This window comes from Solea senegalensis, linkage group LG3, assembly GCF_019176455.1.
Source record: "Solea senegalensis isolate Sse05_10M linkage group LG3, IFAPA_SoseM_1, whole genome shotgun sequence".
Lineage (NCBI taxonomy): Eukaryota > Metazoa > Chordata > Actinopteri > Pleuronectiformes > Soleidae > Solea > Solea senegalensis.
In genome coordinates, this window is record NC_058023.1 from 6,983,263 (window position 1) to 6,997,805 (window position 14,543).

The 14,543-nt window shown below is 41.0% G+C and overlaps 1 protein-coding gene across 1 annotated transcript; it reads left to right on the top strand.

Moving 5' to 3' along the window:
* The first annotated feature begins 10,257 nt into the window (after positions 1-10,257).
* On the top strand, positions 10,258-14,148 carry mad2l1 (MAD2 mitotic arrest deficient-like 1 (yeast)). Its single transcript, XM_044020615.1, has 5 exons — positions 10,258-10,428; positions 11,175-11,321; positions 11,396-11,516; positions 12,239-12,342; positions 13,645-14,148. Exons 1-5 carry the CDS (start codon positions 10,365-10,367, stop codon positions 13,815-13,817), a joined length of 609 nt encoding a protein of 202 aa, XP_043876550.1. The 5' UTR covers positions 10,258-10,364; the 3' UTR covers positions 13,818-14,148.
* Positions 14,149-14,543: the final 395 nt, after the last annotated feature.

Below are 14,543 nucleotides of genomic sequence, written 5' to 3' on the forward strand. Positions count from 1 at the left end.
AGCCAAGCCATGAGTTAAACTGGAAAACTGAAAGCACCACTTGCAACTCAATTCTGAAATATTTGTAACCCAAAACAGGTGCTTTTTTTTATTTTTTGCCAAACTGTGTGCCTGTGTTTGTCTGCAAAACCTCTGAAAGGATTCTTTTTTTATACGATTTCTGACAACAGAGAAACAAAAGTCACGATCGCACAAACCTCACTGTGTCAGTGCTTCTTTCAGGGGTGGATCCGCCTGATGAACCTCACCAGAGATCGTCGGCGTCCACAGCGGCGGTGGCGGCGCTCCCTCGGGAGGCATCTGTTTTCGCCGCCTCGGCCTCAGACCCCGAGCTGCACAGAGACGCTGTTGTGTCGCACAGGACCGAGGCCTGCAGCTGCAGAGAGAAATACTGAGGGTGTCTGTAAACAGGTTAGCAGTGACCATCAGGTCTGTTATTAAAGATGTAAAGACAATTTAATGAGGTTAAAACTGATCATTTTGGTGATTTTCTATCACGTGTTTATATTAATCCCCATAAATCATGTTTCACAAGAGTTAGAATAATAGCTTGAGCCATTTAATCGTCAAATTGATGCTTTTTTTTCCAATTTTCAACAATTGTCATCATTAAATTCACGTTTAATTTAAGCCTTATTTTATTATCTATGCGAAAAAGTTGGGTCAACAGGGAAAATCATCCAAAATAGTTCAAAATCAGAATTGCCAAACCTATTTCTGTGTCCACGTAGCCCTGAATATGAGTCACATTAAGAGGAAAACATTGCTATGAGTCATTTTTTTCAGAGTTGTTACCTGAACGTGGCCCAAAACATCAGCCTTGTCTGATGTTTGCAGCCTCTGTCAGTGTGTGTGTGTGTGTGTGTATGTGTGTGTGTGTTCCAGCTGCAGTTCATGGATTGCAATCACCAACCGGGCTGCACACCTGACATCCATTCTGCAAAATCAGCTCTTCTTTTTTTGGAACAAACTGTTTTGTTGACAGTTTGCACACAAAAAAAAATCAAAATGAAGCTTCTCTTCAAGTTTAAAAATCTGTGCCGTTGTGTGTGAAGCAGTGAAAAGTGGGTCAGTGAAAAAAGCTGAGTGACGGGTGTGAGGGTGAGTGTGCAATTACACCTCCCCTCCTCTTAATAACGTCCAAATCGGCCACACAAAGGCGGCCCACAGTGAAGCCGCCGAGCTATTTTTAACCAACCCGGTGCAGGTTAGGGTTGGAGGTGTGTGAGCGAGGTGGGGTTGGGGGCTGCAGTCTGCATGTGTGTGTGTGTGTGTGTGACATAAATAAATGAGCAGTGTGTTTCTCTGCGGCACACTGACTTTCTTTCACCATACATGAAGTGCGTTGAAAAGAGCTTTTTCACGACGGCTCCCTCACTCTCGCTGGATACACAACACCGCAATGATAACATGACTCTGTGTGTGTGTGTGTGTGTGTGTGTGTATACCTCAGATTATGATGGATGTATGGACGTGTGGTTATATCAGTGATATATCAGCATTTAAGGTAAACACTGGTCAACCTGTGCTGGATTTAAAACTGTAGTGTGTCATTTTTAAATGTAAACAAATGTCTGTTTCATTCATGCTGTCTGTGTCAACTCCACACGGCTCTCTCTGTGTGTCTCTCTCAGTACCGAGGTTATTATAGTTAACGAAAACTAAAGTTAAAGGCGACATAGAATGCTTGTATCGCACATATATGTTAGTTATGGAGGTCTACTTACATATATGAACATGTTTTCATGGTTAAAAACCTCCTAATCGCTGCAAACGAGCCGATCAAAATATCTCCTCACTGACGCTCTCGTCAGCCGCGCTGTTTCAGACCAAAACCACACCCCCAGAACGTGGACTGTGTTGTGATTGGCCAGCCAACGAGAGCTTTCCCACTGTCCTGTGATTGGCCAGGTACCTGGAAGTGACGTAATAGATAGGCCAGCTCTCAGATACACAGCTCCCCCTCTGGCACGGTGGATGCTCTGCATCTCAGCAGCTACAACGAGAGTAGTTCTTCTTCTTCTGCGGTTGAATGTACGCAACCGGATGTGCCCGGACTAGTGCCCGCACCAGGAGGCGCTACAGTGGTGAGAGGAGTGGTGAGGTATACTGATGACATCATCAACATACGGAAATGCCGATCTGCTTCTCAGAGCCCAGGAAAACAATAAAACCCTATTTTCTCAGCAGTGGCTGAACTGTTTGTTCTGAAACTTTAGGGTTTCATAAACGAGGTAATGACGCAGATACACACACACAAACGCAGCCTTTAAACAAAGAAAAAATCAAAACTAGAGTTATAACTAACTGAACATGAATTGTGTGTTTGTAAAACTAACTAAAACTGTAGCGAGAATGTAAATGTACACGTGTATTATTTTAAAAAATCCCATCAAATCCCTGTTTTGACGAGAAGTAGCTGCAGTTCGCGCACGTTTACAGCGCAGATCGAGCACAAACAGAACCGATAAGTCAAACAACAGCGCGGGCTTTTCATGTTTTTATGTTTTTAAGCTTGCTCAAATGCTCAAAAAGAGTTAGTAATTCCAATTCTTCTGTTTGGGCAGCTAATGCTAAAAATGGATGTATGTAATGCAGTGGCACCAGATGTTGTGGTGTATGTGATCATCTTTATCACACTGTGAAAACAACAATAGAATTGTTTGTTGGTTTGTTTTTTATTGCTTAAGTTTAAGTGTTGTGCTTGTTTAAAAAACATTAAACAAATATAAATTATGGATACTTTAATTATGGATACCGATTTCATCGGTTGGCCACGTAATGACTGTTTGAGCCTCGGCCACGTAAACATCCCTCTCCGTGTTGCACCAAAGCTGCTATTAAATAATGGCAGCACAATGGGAGATGCACTGATCCACATGTAGCGTTGCTAAACAGAGCCAGCTGTGTGTGTGTGTGTGTGTGTGTGAGTGTGTGTGTGCCGTCATGATTGTGTCAGCGCCTCAGGGACGGAAGGAGGGCAGATGCACCAGAGGAGCCGAGACACTCGGATCCTCCAGAGTCCCGAGTCCTCTTTCCCATAACTGTGTGGTTAATCCGCTCATACTCGCGTCTCTCCGTCCAAGCCGGAGCAGATGTGTTTGTCATGAAACTTTACTTGAGGGCCACATGTATAAATCAGATATGTTATAGCTGCAGGAAGCTTGCAGATATAAAACGCAAGGGGAATGTGATTACCAGGACTCAATGTTAGAGTTTTAAAAAAGTTTTAAAAGACCCAAATACTGTTGTTTTTTTTTTATGTTTGTGAAGATTCCAAATCCCTGGAATCTCCTCCTGATTAGACGCCAAGTGTGTCTAATCTGTGCTTTCCCAGGATTAAAACGGTGAAAATCGCTCACACCGTCTGTTGTGTGAGTGTGTGTAAAAACAAGTCCGACTTTGATAATCCTCCAGTGTGTTGCATGCAGGCTTAAATGAAGGTGGGCTAATGAGCCGCAGGTGAAAACACTTAGGAACAGGTGCGTGTAATCTGTAATCAGAGGGCGTGAAACAAAAAGGGCAGGAAGTCAAACTCGACACACATATGGAACAAAGATTTCAAAATAAGAGCTAAACCGCAAAAGATGCACAAACTGGACACTGTGTGGCGTGACAGACGTTCTGTTCTTATTTATTTTATCTATTTTTGATAATTATTTGCTTGTAGACATTTTTCAAGTTCTATTCTATTTTTTGGGGGGGGCTTATTTTAACCATGAAAGGACCAGAATCTGGCAGTTATGTACAATTTACTGTATGTTAAAATAGTTACCAATTTAAAAAGGATAAAAAAATGAATCGTTTCATTTAGAAAAAAAAAATCGCTGTAGTTGTAGACGAACACCAGATTTAGCGTGTTAAATGTGAAATATGAACAGCATATGCAGGAGTCTTTGTCTCAATGTCCAAAAACAGGCCAAAAAATGGAAACTATGTACAGGTGTTTTTCCAACTCTCTCCTCTCTGGTGACAAAGACACTGATTCGCTGCAACAGCGCGAGTGAAATTACCGTAATAACCACATGTTGGCTTTGACGTGCAACTCCTCAGCTTTCAGAAACAGTTGGAATTTTGCCGAGACCTTCACGGGTCGCACACGTCTTAAAAACTCCTTTATTTTTTAATAATTAAAACAAGATTTCAGATTGTCAGCTCCTTAAATGTGAATATTTTCCAGGTTATTTGCTCCGTACAACAAAGAAATCATTAAAACGGAATCGTTTTGGTTTGTGGACAAATTGAAGACATTTGAGGACATCATCATTTCCAGGTTTGGGAAAAACAAGGATCAAACAAGCACTCGATTCATCGATTAAAAACAGATTCATCAGTTGTAAAAACAATCGTTACTGTAGTTGCAGCTCTATTCTAAACCCTCCAAAGTTGAGAATCTGCTGCTTTGATCTCATCCAGAACCAAAACATGTTTCACATTTGCACTAATTCACCAGATTCTTGCTATTCTGCACAGTCATTGTTCAGTAAATGTCTAAATGCAGGCTCTAATTTCCTCTCTCATCATTCCTTGAGAAATCAAGGAAAGTTGTTAGCGGTGTCGTCATGTGGTCCCGTCCTGTATCGTCACTCCCGCTGAAGTCTTGGCCGACCACCAGCGACCACAGAATGGTGTGTAAGCGGAGAACGGGATAACAGGATTTTATTTTTGCGACACATGGCGTTCACACACGCAGATGTTACACAGGAAGTCATCTGGACTCATCTCTGCTCGTCTGAGACTCGGGGAGCAGGAGGGAATCGATGATGTGGAAAAGAAAAGAACGCGGTTACGCAACACTGTCGGCGTATTTGTATTCAGCATATGTGAACTTATATCATCTCACTCCCTCTGCAACGTGATCTCTGCTGCTCGCCCCTCGGCCACGTCGTGCGTCGCATTCACTTTCCGTGATTCACTCTCTGCAACAGGAAGTCGGGTTCATGCAGATTTATCAGGCAGCTGTCTTTTATATATACGAGTATGAGTGTGTGTGTAGTACAACTTTTGATTTAAACCTGCCTTTGTGAGGACATTTGAACCATGATGGAAACACTGCAATAGAGATTCCACACTGGAACTGAACTAGTCGTTGGCCATTAAGTGGATTTAGGGTTATGAATTAATGAATTAATTTCTCCTTTCTAATAGAAAGCAGAAAACACATTACATATACATTAACTGATATAATAAACTACATTGAAGAACTCAAGAAAAGTCGCCCTCTTTAAGGCGCCGTCTTCCAATTTCATTTACACTCGTTTTGAGCCTCTCTCGTCCACCTTTTGACTCCTCGTGCATGCACGCGTGAGCACAAAGGATATGTTGAAGGTATTAAAACGTCTGCAGCTGGACATGTTTGGATGACACAGACCGCTTTGTTTATAGCGCACTAATGCATTGTGAAGCTTTAAGACTGCATGAGTAATAAAAGTGTTTCTCCACTGTGCAGCTGGCGTGTGTGCTGTTTGTTAACGTTATAGCTCGCAGGCGTCGGTCCTCGGGGAGATGTGTGCATGTGCAGGGAGGAGTCACTGTGTGTGGATGTGGTGCAGGTGTTTTGACAGTGACTGAGTGACTCTCATCCCGCCCCGCCATCATTTAGACCCTGTTTACTATAGGGGGCGATCTGTCCACGGATGGGGCCCGCGTGTTTGGATCGTCTCTAACGGGGCTGAAGGCCGTCGTATAAACTCACTCGTGAAAAATGGACGGAACTTTGTCTCTTATGACACAAACACACCCGGGGATTTTAAAGGGAAATTGTCTTGTCAGACAAAAGGTTTGGTTTGTTCCACTAAAGTGTGAAAACAAACTCGGAATGTTGCAACCCCGGAGTCTATCGGACTATTAGGTGTAAAAAACTACCTTAAATCAATGTAAATTACTACATTTTGAGGGTGAAGACGTGCCGTATGGTTAGGATGAGGTTACTATCTGAGTTCAGTTCACGCATGCGCTGTCCACACACACCCAATTCCCTCGTTGCGCACAGTTCCAAAATCTGGGCTGCACGAACACAAAAACACAAAATCTCAATGACTACAAAACTAGTTGTTTACCTGCAAAATGCTCAAGAACGGCAAATGGCGTGTCCGCGCACACTCTCCAGTTTCCACTTTTCCTGTGTTTGATGTTATGTATCATTACATGTTATGTGTAATAAAGTTTTAGTTCATTTGTCAGACCCCCGGGAGATAAGCTACAGCAACGAAAACCAAGCTGCACACCAATAAAACGGCCTCATCTTAAACAAAAACATCCTCTCGTCAGCTTGTGTGTGTGTGTACAGTGAGCTCACATTTGGTTTGTGTATGTACAAGAATGAGGGAATGTGTGTGTGTGTGTGTGCCTGCGTGTGAATAAGACATGAGAAGTCATTTGCACAGCTCCAGCTGTTGCATGCAGAGAGCCAGAGAACAGAACATGAGGCTCGGCTCCAGCCAGCTGATGGCTGCACACACACACACACACACACACACACACACACTCATCTCTGCAGCCACTCAGCGCCAAGTGGGACGAGCTCAAAAACCACCTAGGAATGTGCGGCAAACACCTCATTACAACGCAAAGTGATGGCACTTCATCATATTCCGTGTGATCGGTGTGTGGTTAGCGACGCTGCGGACACGCCTCCTCGCCGACGTTTGCGTGAGGACTGACTGAGGTGTGTTTTGCACACGATGACGGTTCAGACGAGCCAAATATGCACATGAGGCAAATGTCGAGTCTGTGAAAGTGCAGGACAGCTGACAAGTCTGCACACATTTAGCACATTGGAGGAATAACAAAGGCAAAGGCCAGGCAAAGCCTCATCGGTTTTTTTGGAGTAATGACATAATGACACATCAGAACTGCCTGTGATGTCTTTATTATTTGCTACTTACATTGATTTTCCCACCGGTTTGTGTCACTGAACGTGCTGTTTAGTTTAGTCTTGTATAAAGTACCTAAAATGGATACTTGAGTAAAAGTACAAGTATCTTAACTAAGTTAAAGTCACTTTTTAAAATATTACTTAGAGTATATGACATTTACTGTACTTAAGGGACTTAACCCCATTTTGGAGTGTGTGAATCAGTGAAAACTGTAGTGTAAAGCAGTTCATAAAGAGTTGATAAGCTCAGACCATTACCAGCTCATCTTCTGATTTTATTTGGTAGTAACGAGTAACAAAGATAGTTAAAGTGAAAGTAAAAGTTGCTAGAAATATAAATAGCAAAGTAAATACGTGACTTTTGTACTTAAGTATTTTTACTTTGTTACATTTCAACACTGTCAATGAGTACGTTTTCATGTACCGGTGAGTCACGCTACAGTTGTAGTTCAACTGTGCGGTTCCCATTGTACCAAGCACCAATTTATTCAGTAAAGTGTGTTTGCCTCCGCTCCACTAGGTGGCGATATACCCCCCTTCAAGTGGAAGGTATGATACGACACGATACGGTGTGATGCGATGCGACACAAGATGCAATAAGATAAATGTAATAAACTGAAATATATAAACAAATAGCTTTATTGACATAGCCCTTTACAACAACCCACAGGTAACCAAAATGCTTTATTTCATAAACATAGACCAGAGGATAAAAATACAGAATAAAAACACCACTGAGTATTAAAAGCCATTCTGAATAAATATATTTTGAGTTCATATTTGAAAGTGATAACATGCATGTCAGTGGGGAGCTTATTCCAGCAAATATAATGGAAATTCTGTATAGATCACATTGAATAATGTATGATACATGTTTACGAGGTACAAAAACAATTGTATTTTCCTTAGAAAACAATACGTCACAGTGGAATAACTACAAAAACTGTACTTCTTGTGGAACTTGCCTTGACTGTGGTGAAGGAAGCGATGTCATACTAGGCAGGGTGGAGTCTAACTGGCTCATCAGGTTTGCTGAGTCAGTATTTCTCTGGTTCGTCTCCAGAACTCTTTATTTCTGCTGTGCCGTTGAATATTCAGATGTGTAAATGGCGAATCATTTACACGCAGAGGATGTTTCGCGTTTGCGATGCCAGACGAGAGTGTGTGTGTGGGCCTGACGCCATGGCCCACAGTCTCCGTTACGGAACATGACTGCGGTGCCGAGGTCGTTCCATACACGACCGCAGAGCTGTGAGGTTCAAAAGCAGCAGAGACTTGTTAACGTGACACTTGGCGCGCAAACGTGAGCTGAGGTTCACAAGGACCACAAAACCAACCGGCGCTGTTGGAGGGATTTGGATTTGCGTGACTCCCTCAGAGTTTGTTTGATTAATGTTCAAGCATGTATGACTCACTACATGATGAATGAGAAAAACACGAACTGTAAAATATTCCCACATTAACAAGATAAAGTGTATTAAATTAATTTATAAGCTGTAACTGTCCCACCAACTGCCTGAAAAGCCACCATGAGAATGTGGTATTTCACTCTTTTCCCAACCCTAAAAGCACAGTTTTTGCCTAAATCTAACCACATTCATGATCAGAAGCATTGTATAATAGAAAAGCACCATTTGTGTGTGTGTAGTGGCAGCGCAGCAGTGGGCGGGGCAAGTAGCATTTTATCCAGCAGTGACAAGTAACGAAGTACAAATACTTCATTACTGTACTTAAGTAGATATTTAAGGTATCTGTACTTTACTTGAGAATTTATTTTTCTGATGACTTTTGTATTAGAAAAATATGTACTTTCTACTCCTTACATTGTAAAAACAGGCTTGTTATTTATTTATTTTTTTAAACCTCCACAGATGACGACACGACGTAAAAGCATGCGTAAAAGACGGTAAGAGGGAGACGGGGGGGACAGGTAACCGCGGGAAGAAGTCGAGTGAGGGCTTCTCACTGTTAACAGTTATCCAGATGCTCATGCAGTACCTCTGGTCAGTTCAATCTTGATTATTCTGTCAGAACTTTTTTCATTTAACAAAATTATCAAAGGATGTATTGTGGTTCATTAATGGCAAAAATGTATTTTTACTTTTTACTTTACTTTGAAAGTACATTTCAGAGCCTGTACTTTATTACTTTTACTTGAGTAAAGGAGTTGAATCAGTACTTCTTTTTTTACACATGTATCTGTACTTCTACTTAAGTACAGAATATGAGTACTTTTGCCACCTCTGATTTTATCCAACTGCATATTTGAGCAGCAGAATTCGCTTTTGAACCAGTTTGCAGTAATCTCACTTTACTCGCCCAATGTTGTTGTTGTATCCATGTGTGTTGGACAAAAGAAAAGCATCACTTCCTGTGTGCAGCAAGGGTGACACATGATCTAAACACTGCCAGACTGAGAAACACAGAAAACGGAAGTTACGTACTACAGCTTTAAAACATGCTTTCCTGAATTAGCGCCTCGGTAAAGTTGTTTTAGAAGAAGGCAGCTGCTCAGCACCGCCAGCCTGTTATGGAAGGGTTCACTGTAACAAGGCCAGGTAAGTTCTGCTAATGCATGGGGGTTAAAGAGTTTCCTTCTCATTTGATGTGTAGTGAGGTGAGCGATACATGGCAGGAAGTCTGTGGTGGTGGGAAAAAAGAGCTGTCAATGGGCAAGAATCAGACTGTGAAATATGTCCAGGATGATGACGTAACTGCAGTGGGTTTTTACAGTCACCTCTTCCTTCAGCTGGCAGGGGAGCAGTGTGATATCCAGCGGTAACAACCCATGTGAAAATAGTGATTTAAATCTGGTTATTTTGTTTGTTTGTTAGACTGTATGACAACCATTGTGAAACCACTAGACTGATACAAGAGTATACCTTGGGGATTATGGTGTTAAAGCCGTAGTATATGTTTCCTTTTGTGTCTTACATGTACTGTTTATAAAAAAGATTATTTGTTTTGACAATTCAATCTTTTACAACAATAATTGTTGTAAATTGATGAAACACTGAATGTACACAATTATAATTCATATTTAACTTCATGAACTTTTTTTGTAAAAACAGAGTAAAAAAACGTTGGCTTTTACAAAACGTTTGCCTTCATTTTGCATTTTCCAATCACATGTATGAAATAATAACATTCTTAAACATTACAAAGAGAAATAGTTGTAATAATACGTGTGCGAATGAACTCCAGAGTAATAAAATGTAAGTGAAAGCAATAAAATTAAAGTATTCGGCTCATAAACGGAGACACAACTGTGATTTTTTTTGAGTTACACTGAACTCTAGTGTCGAAAACGGGTCAGTGCCAATACGTCCATGGCCAGTGCTCGTTTTAATGACGTCATCATATTGCGCGCTTCACGCATGCGCAACAGTTGCAGCTGGCAAATTTCAAACTAGGCGGCGGGTAGTTGCAGCTGAAAAAGGCTCAAAGAAAACACATCACAATCGTTAAAAGTTCAGTTTAAGTGAACATGACGAGCACATTGAAGGGCATCACTCTGAAGGGAAGCACGGAGCTTGTGGCGGAGTTTTTTTGTGAGTATTTTCCAGAAAGTTGGATGTTTTTAGTGCTTTTACTGGCCCGCTGTGAAAGACCGTGGACACGCAGTGCTAGTGCCGGCTAATGCTAACGTGGTGGAGCTTCCGCAGGAGGACAACACACAGAGAGTAAAGTAGCTGTTCGTTTTGTTCACTTAAACACACGGTGAACCAAAGTCAACATGCTATTTTACACATTTTAACTGTCGTGTTTTAAGTCGTGTTCCATGATAAGAAGGTGGTGGCGAACAAAGGTGGAGGCTGAATTATATAATATCTGATGTACTAACAATGAATGTCATAGACTACGAGATATGTCTGTCGCCAGTAAAATCAGTGAAACCCAAAAACTTTATTTATACAATGCATTGTACAAACACTTTATGAAATACAGATTATTAAATTTAAGAGCACAGAATTAAATTATTTTACAATCCGTTTTGGAGCTATTGTGAACATAAACGAAATAAATAACAAAAAGGGCTAGAGGAAGAATTCATATGTATGTATATATGTATATATATATACACATATATGTGTTTGTGTATATATACATACATACACATGTTTCAGGTCATTTAGTCTCTTATGTCTTGAAATGAATGCAAGGATATGTGTTACATCATTGTCATTTTGTTTTGAAAATTATGAATTGTTCAGCCCTTAAGGGAATTGAACTGTTTACTTCACGGTCTTTTACTTCCTCACGGTCTGTAATCTCTGTTTCCTTCCATCAATCACAGCTTTCGGCATCAACAGCATCCTGTACCAGCGCGGCATTTATCCTCCAGAGATGTTCACCAGAGTCACCCACTATGACATGAGCCTCCTGCTCACCACCGACTCCAAACTGAAGAACTACCTCACCAATGTCGTGTCTCAGCTTAAAGGTATGAGCAGAGACATGTTTGCTTCTTCATCACACGTCTCACGGAAGAGTAAAAAAAATATGTGTGTGTTACAGAGTGGCTGTTTGAGTGCACGGTGCAGAAGCTTGTGCTGGTGATCACGTGTCTGGAAACAAACGAGGTGCTGGAGAGATGGCAGTTTGACATCGAGTGCGACAAGTCGGCCAAGGAGAGCAGGTCAGTTCAGTCCCTCAACACTCAACTACTGACAGTGGTTTGATGCTCGTTTAAGTTATTGAATTTATATGGATTTATTACATTTTAAAGGAAGATTTCTTGTGTGTGTTTGAGTGGCAGTACACTCTGATACCAGCAGGTGGCAGCTATGACTCGTTTCTTATTTCAACACTTTCCCTCATCAGTTATCAGTGTGTGTAGTCATTTTTAGTACTTAATGAGTACTAATCATTGAGCACCCGGAGTTATAAATAACATTTCAGAATAACGAATTACACCATATAGGTTTGTGTTTCAGTAACTTGAAACATTTGCTTTAGATTAAAGCATAAGAGGCTGAATTAATATCGTAAATGTTTTGTTTTTCAGTGTTTTGAAAATAATAACCTCAAACCAGTGGTTGTTACTATTAGAATTTCCTTTCAAACATTTGTATACATGTCTGTGTGTAGTTTGCGCACACTCCTGATTCTTATCTTTTATTCTGTACTTTAATTAAATATAATGGTGTTTTTTTTTTCATTTTTTCTTTATTTTATCTCATATCCTATGTGTCTAATCTTGGCGTATGCTGCTGTGTCTTGAGCTGCTGCTATTGAATATCCCTCTATCTGGATTATAGGTGAAAGTCCAGTTGCTACTGACTCAATGACTGTATTAATCTCCCTTTTCTCCCTCTTCTTTAACGTGTGTTTTTGACTGAGTTCATTCGTGTCTCCCAGTGCTCCCAGAGAGAAGTCCATCAAGACCATTCAGGACGAGATCCGCTCCGTCATCAGACAGATCACAGCCACGGTTACTTTCCTGCCTCTGCTGGAGACGCCATGTGAGTAACACAAACCGACAAACTCGTTCAGACCTGGTAGTAATGTAAAAATGTTCACACAAACGTGTGCAGCCACTCTGAGACGACGACATTCGTTTGTGCTGGAGTGATTAAAAAAATTAAGCTATTTATTTGCAAACGTTCACCTGGGTCTGTGATTTTTATCATCTGCCAATCCTCCACTTTGAATCCATGTCAACTGTACACACTTATTGCATGTTGCTCCGAGGGGTGAGAATCTTTAGGTGCCTCGCGATTCGATTATAAAGTGATTAACGATGCACTTTCTATCAGTCTTTTAAAAGTCTCTGTCTCACTGTGTGTGGTCACCCACCGCTATTTTTAACAACAGTGCATTTGTAACGAAAAACAAGAGTTTCACTCCTTTCCATTATCATCTGCATTGTGAAGAAGTAACAGCTTCAATCACAATTCACACATTTAAGGCGAAATGTAAACCGAATCATGCTTTTACGTGCAATATGTTCATCAGCTCCACTTCATTAGCACCCATGTGGCCCTCATTCACTTCTCTTGTTTGGAGCACATGTGACATTAGCCTCCAGTCGTCGGTGATAAAATGTGCAGTTATAGTGACGTATGATAAGGTGACAACAGATATCCAAGCACCACATGTATGTCATTTCTGTCCTACCCTCGTTGGCCCGTGACTTCTGTTTCGGTTTCGCTGTTGAGTGTCGCGATCTCCGCTTCAGTGAAATAGTGCTGCTGTTTCTCGGCTTCATGCTTCATTGTTATCAGCATTTGGACATTTGTGAATCGATTCAGAATCGTCCACGTCTGAATTGCGATGCATCTAAGAATATATTGTATTTTTCCCCACCACTAGTTGCTCCCTGTGGCACACTTTTTAGTGCCGTTGCTGGCACACATGTGCAACTTGACACCAAAAGAATACAAGGAAACACAACTGAGGGTGACTTCCTGGTGAGAAATCAGGCTTACTTAAGTTAAAGGTGAGATCCGGATGTGTGGAACACAAGATTTACAAGGAACAGCACCAGAGGCAACAGTAAATGCATGGATATTATGGAGACTGTCTCAGTTGCCCTATAGGATTACACAGTAGTGATTGCTGCCGGGCCAAACAGATCTACTGGACCGAATCTAAAAGTTTTTGTAAGTACTATACACTTACGCACCCACATTTATAAACATAGAGAGTCCAGGTTTAAAAATCATAGATTTCCCACTTTAATACCAGGTCTGAACATTGATTTGTTTTTGATTTTTTGTTTTGTGGGCGTGTCAATGTGTTCTGACCTGGTCCTCCTCGTCCAGGTGCGTTTGACCTCCTGGTCTACACGGACAAAGACCTGGTGGTCCCAGAGAAGTGGGAGGAGTCAGGGCCTCAGATCATCAGCCAGTCGGAGGAAGTGCGCCTCCGCTCCTTCACCACCTCCATCCACAAGGTGAACAGCATGGTGGCGTACAAGAGGGCTGACTCCGTTTAAACATCCCACAAGCTCTGCTCTGCCCGGCAACAACCCGTGCCCTTTACAGAAAACAGTAGATTTTACAGTGCTCTGTCCTACCTCCCGTCTGTCCTCTTCTTCTCAGAACTTCACCTCGTCTCATTTGTGTTTTTGCGGACGTGTGTGCAAACATCTGCGTCCACACTGGTGTAAATATTTCTCATGAACAGTGATTTATACGTTTTCTTTACTGTTGTTTTCCTCCTTTTCTTTCTTTCTTTCTCTCTTGCTCTAGTTGTCCAGCTCTGTTTTAGAAGCTAGTGGTTTATATGTTCAACTTTTATGTGAAAGAATAAATAAATAAAATGAATATAATTTGTGCTCCATCACTCATATGGTATTTCTGCTTTTGACCAAGAGGTGGCAGCGCAACACAATCTTCATTTTGGGTCTGAACTGTGCTGAGAAAGAAAATTATTACTTAAATTAAGTTTATTCACATTAATATCTGTTACATTCACACCCCTAGAGCACCAAAATGTCTTCATAAAAAATGAAACTACAAATTGATTTATTTTAATAAAAACCAACATCAGTCCTTTCCAAACTTCAAATATTAATGAATTTTTAAAGAAAAAATGTAACCCTTAAATTGCTATTTTTTTGTCACGAAGTACCTTCATTTTATGTTTTAAAAAAATACAGAAATTATTTTCAATGTACTTCATGTAAAATGGGTTGTAATCAGGTTTATATGCATTATTA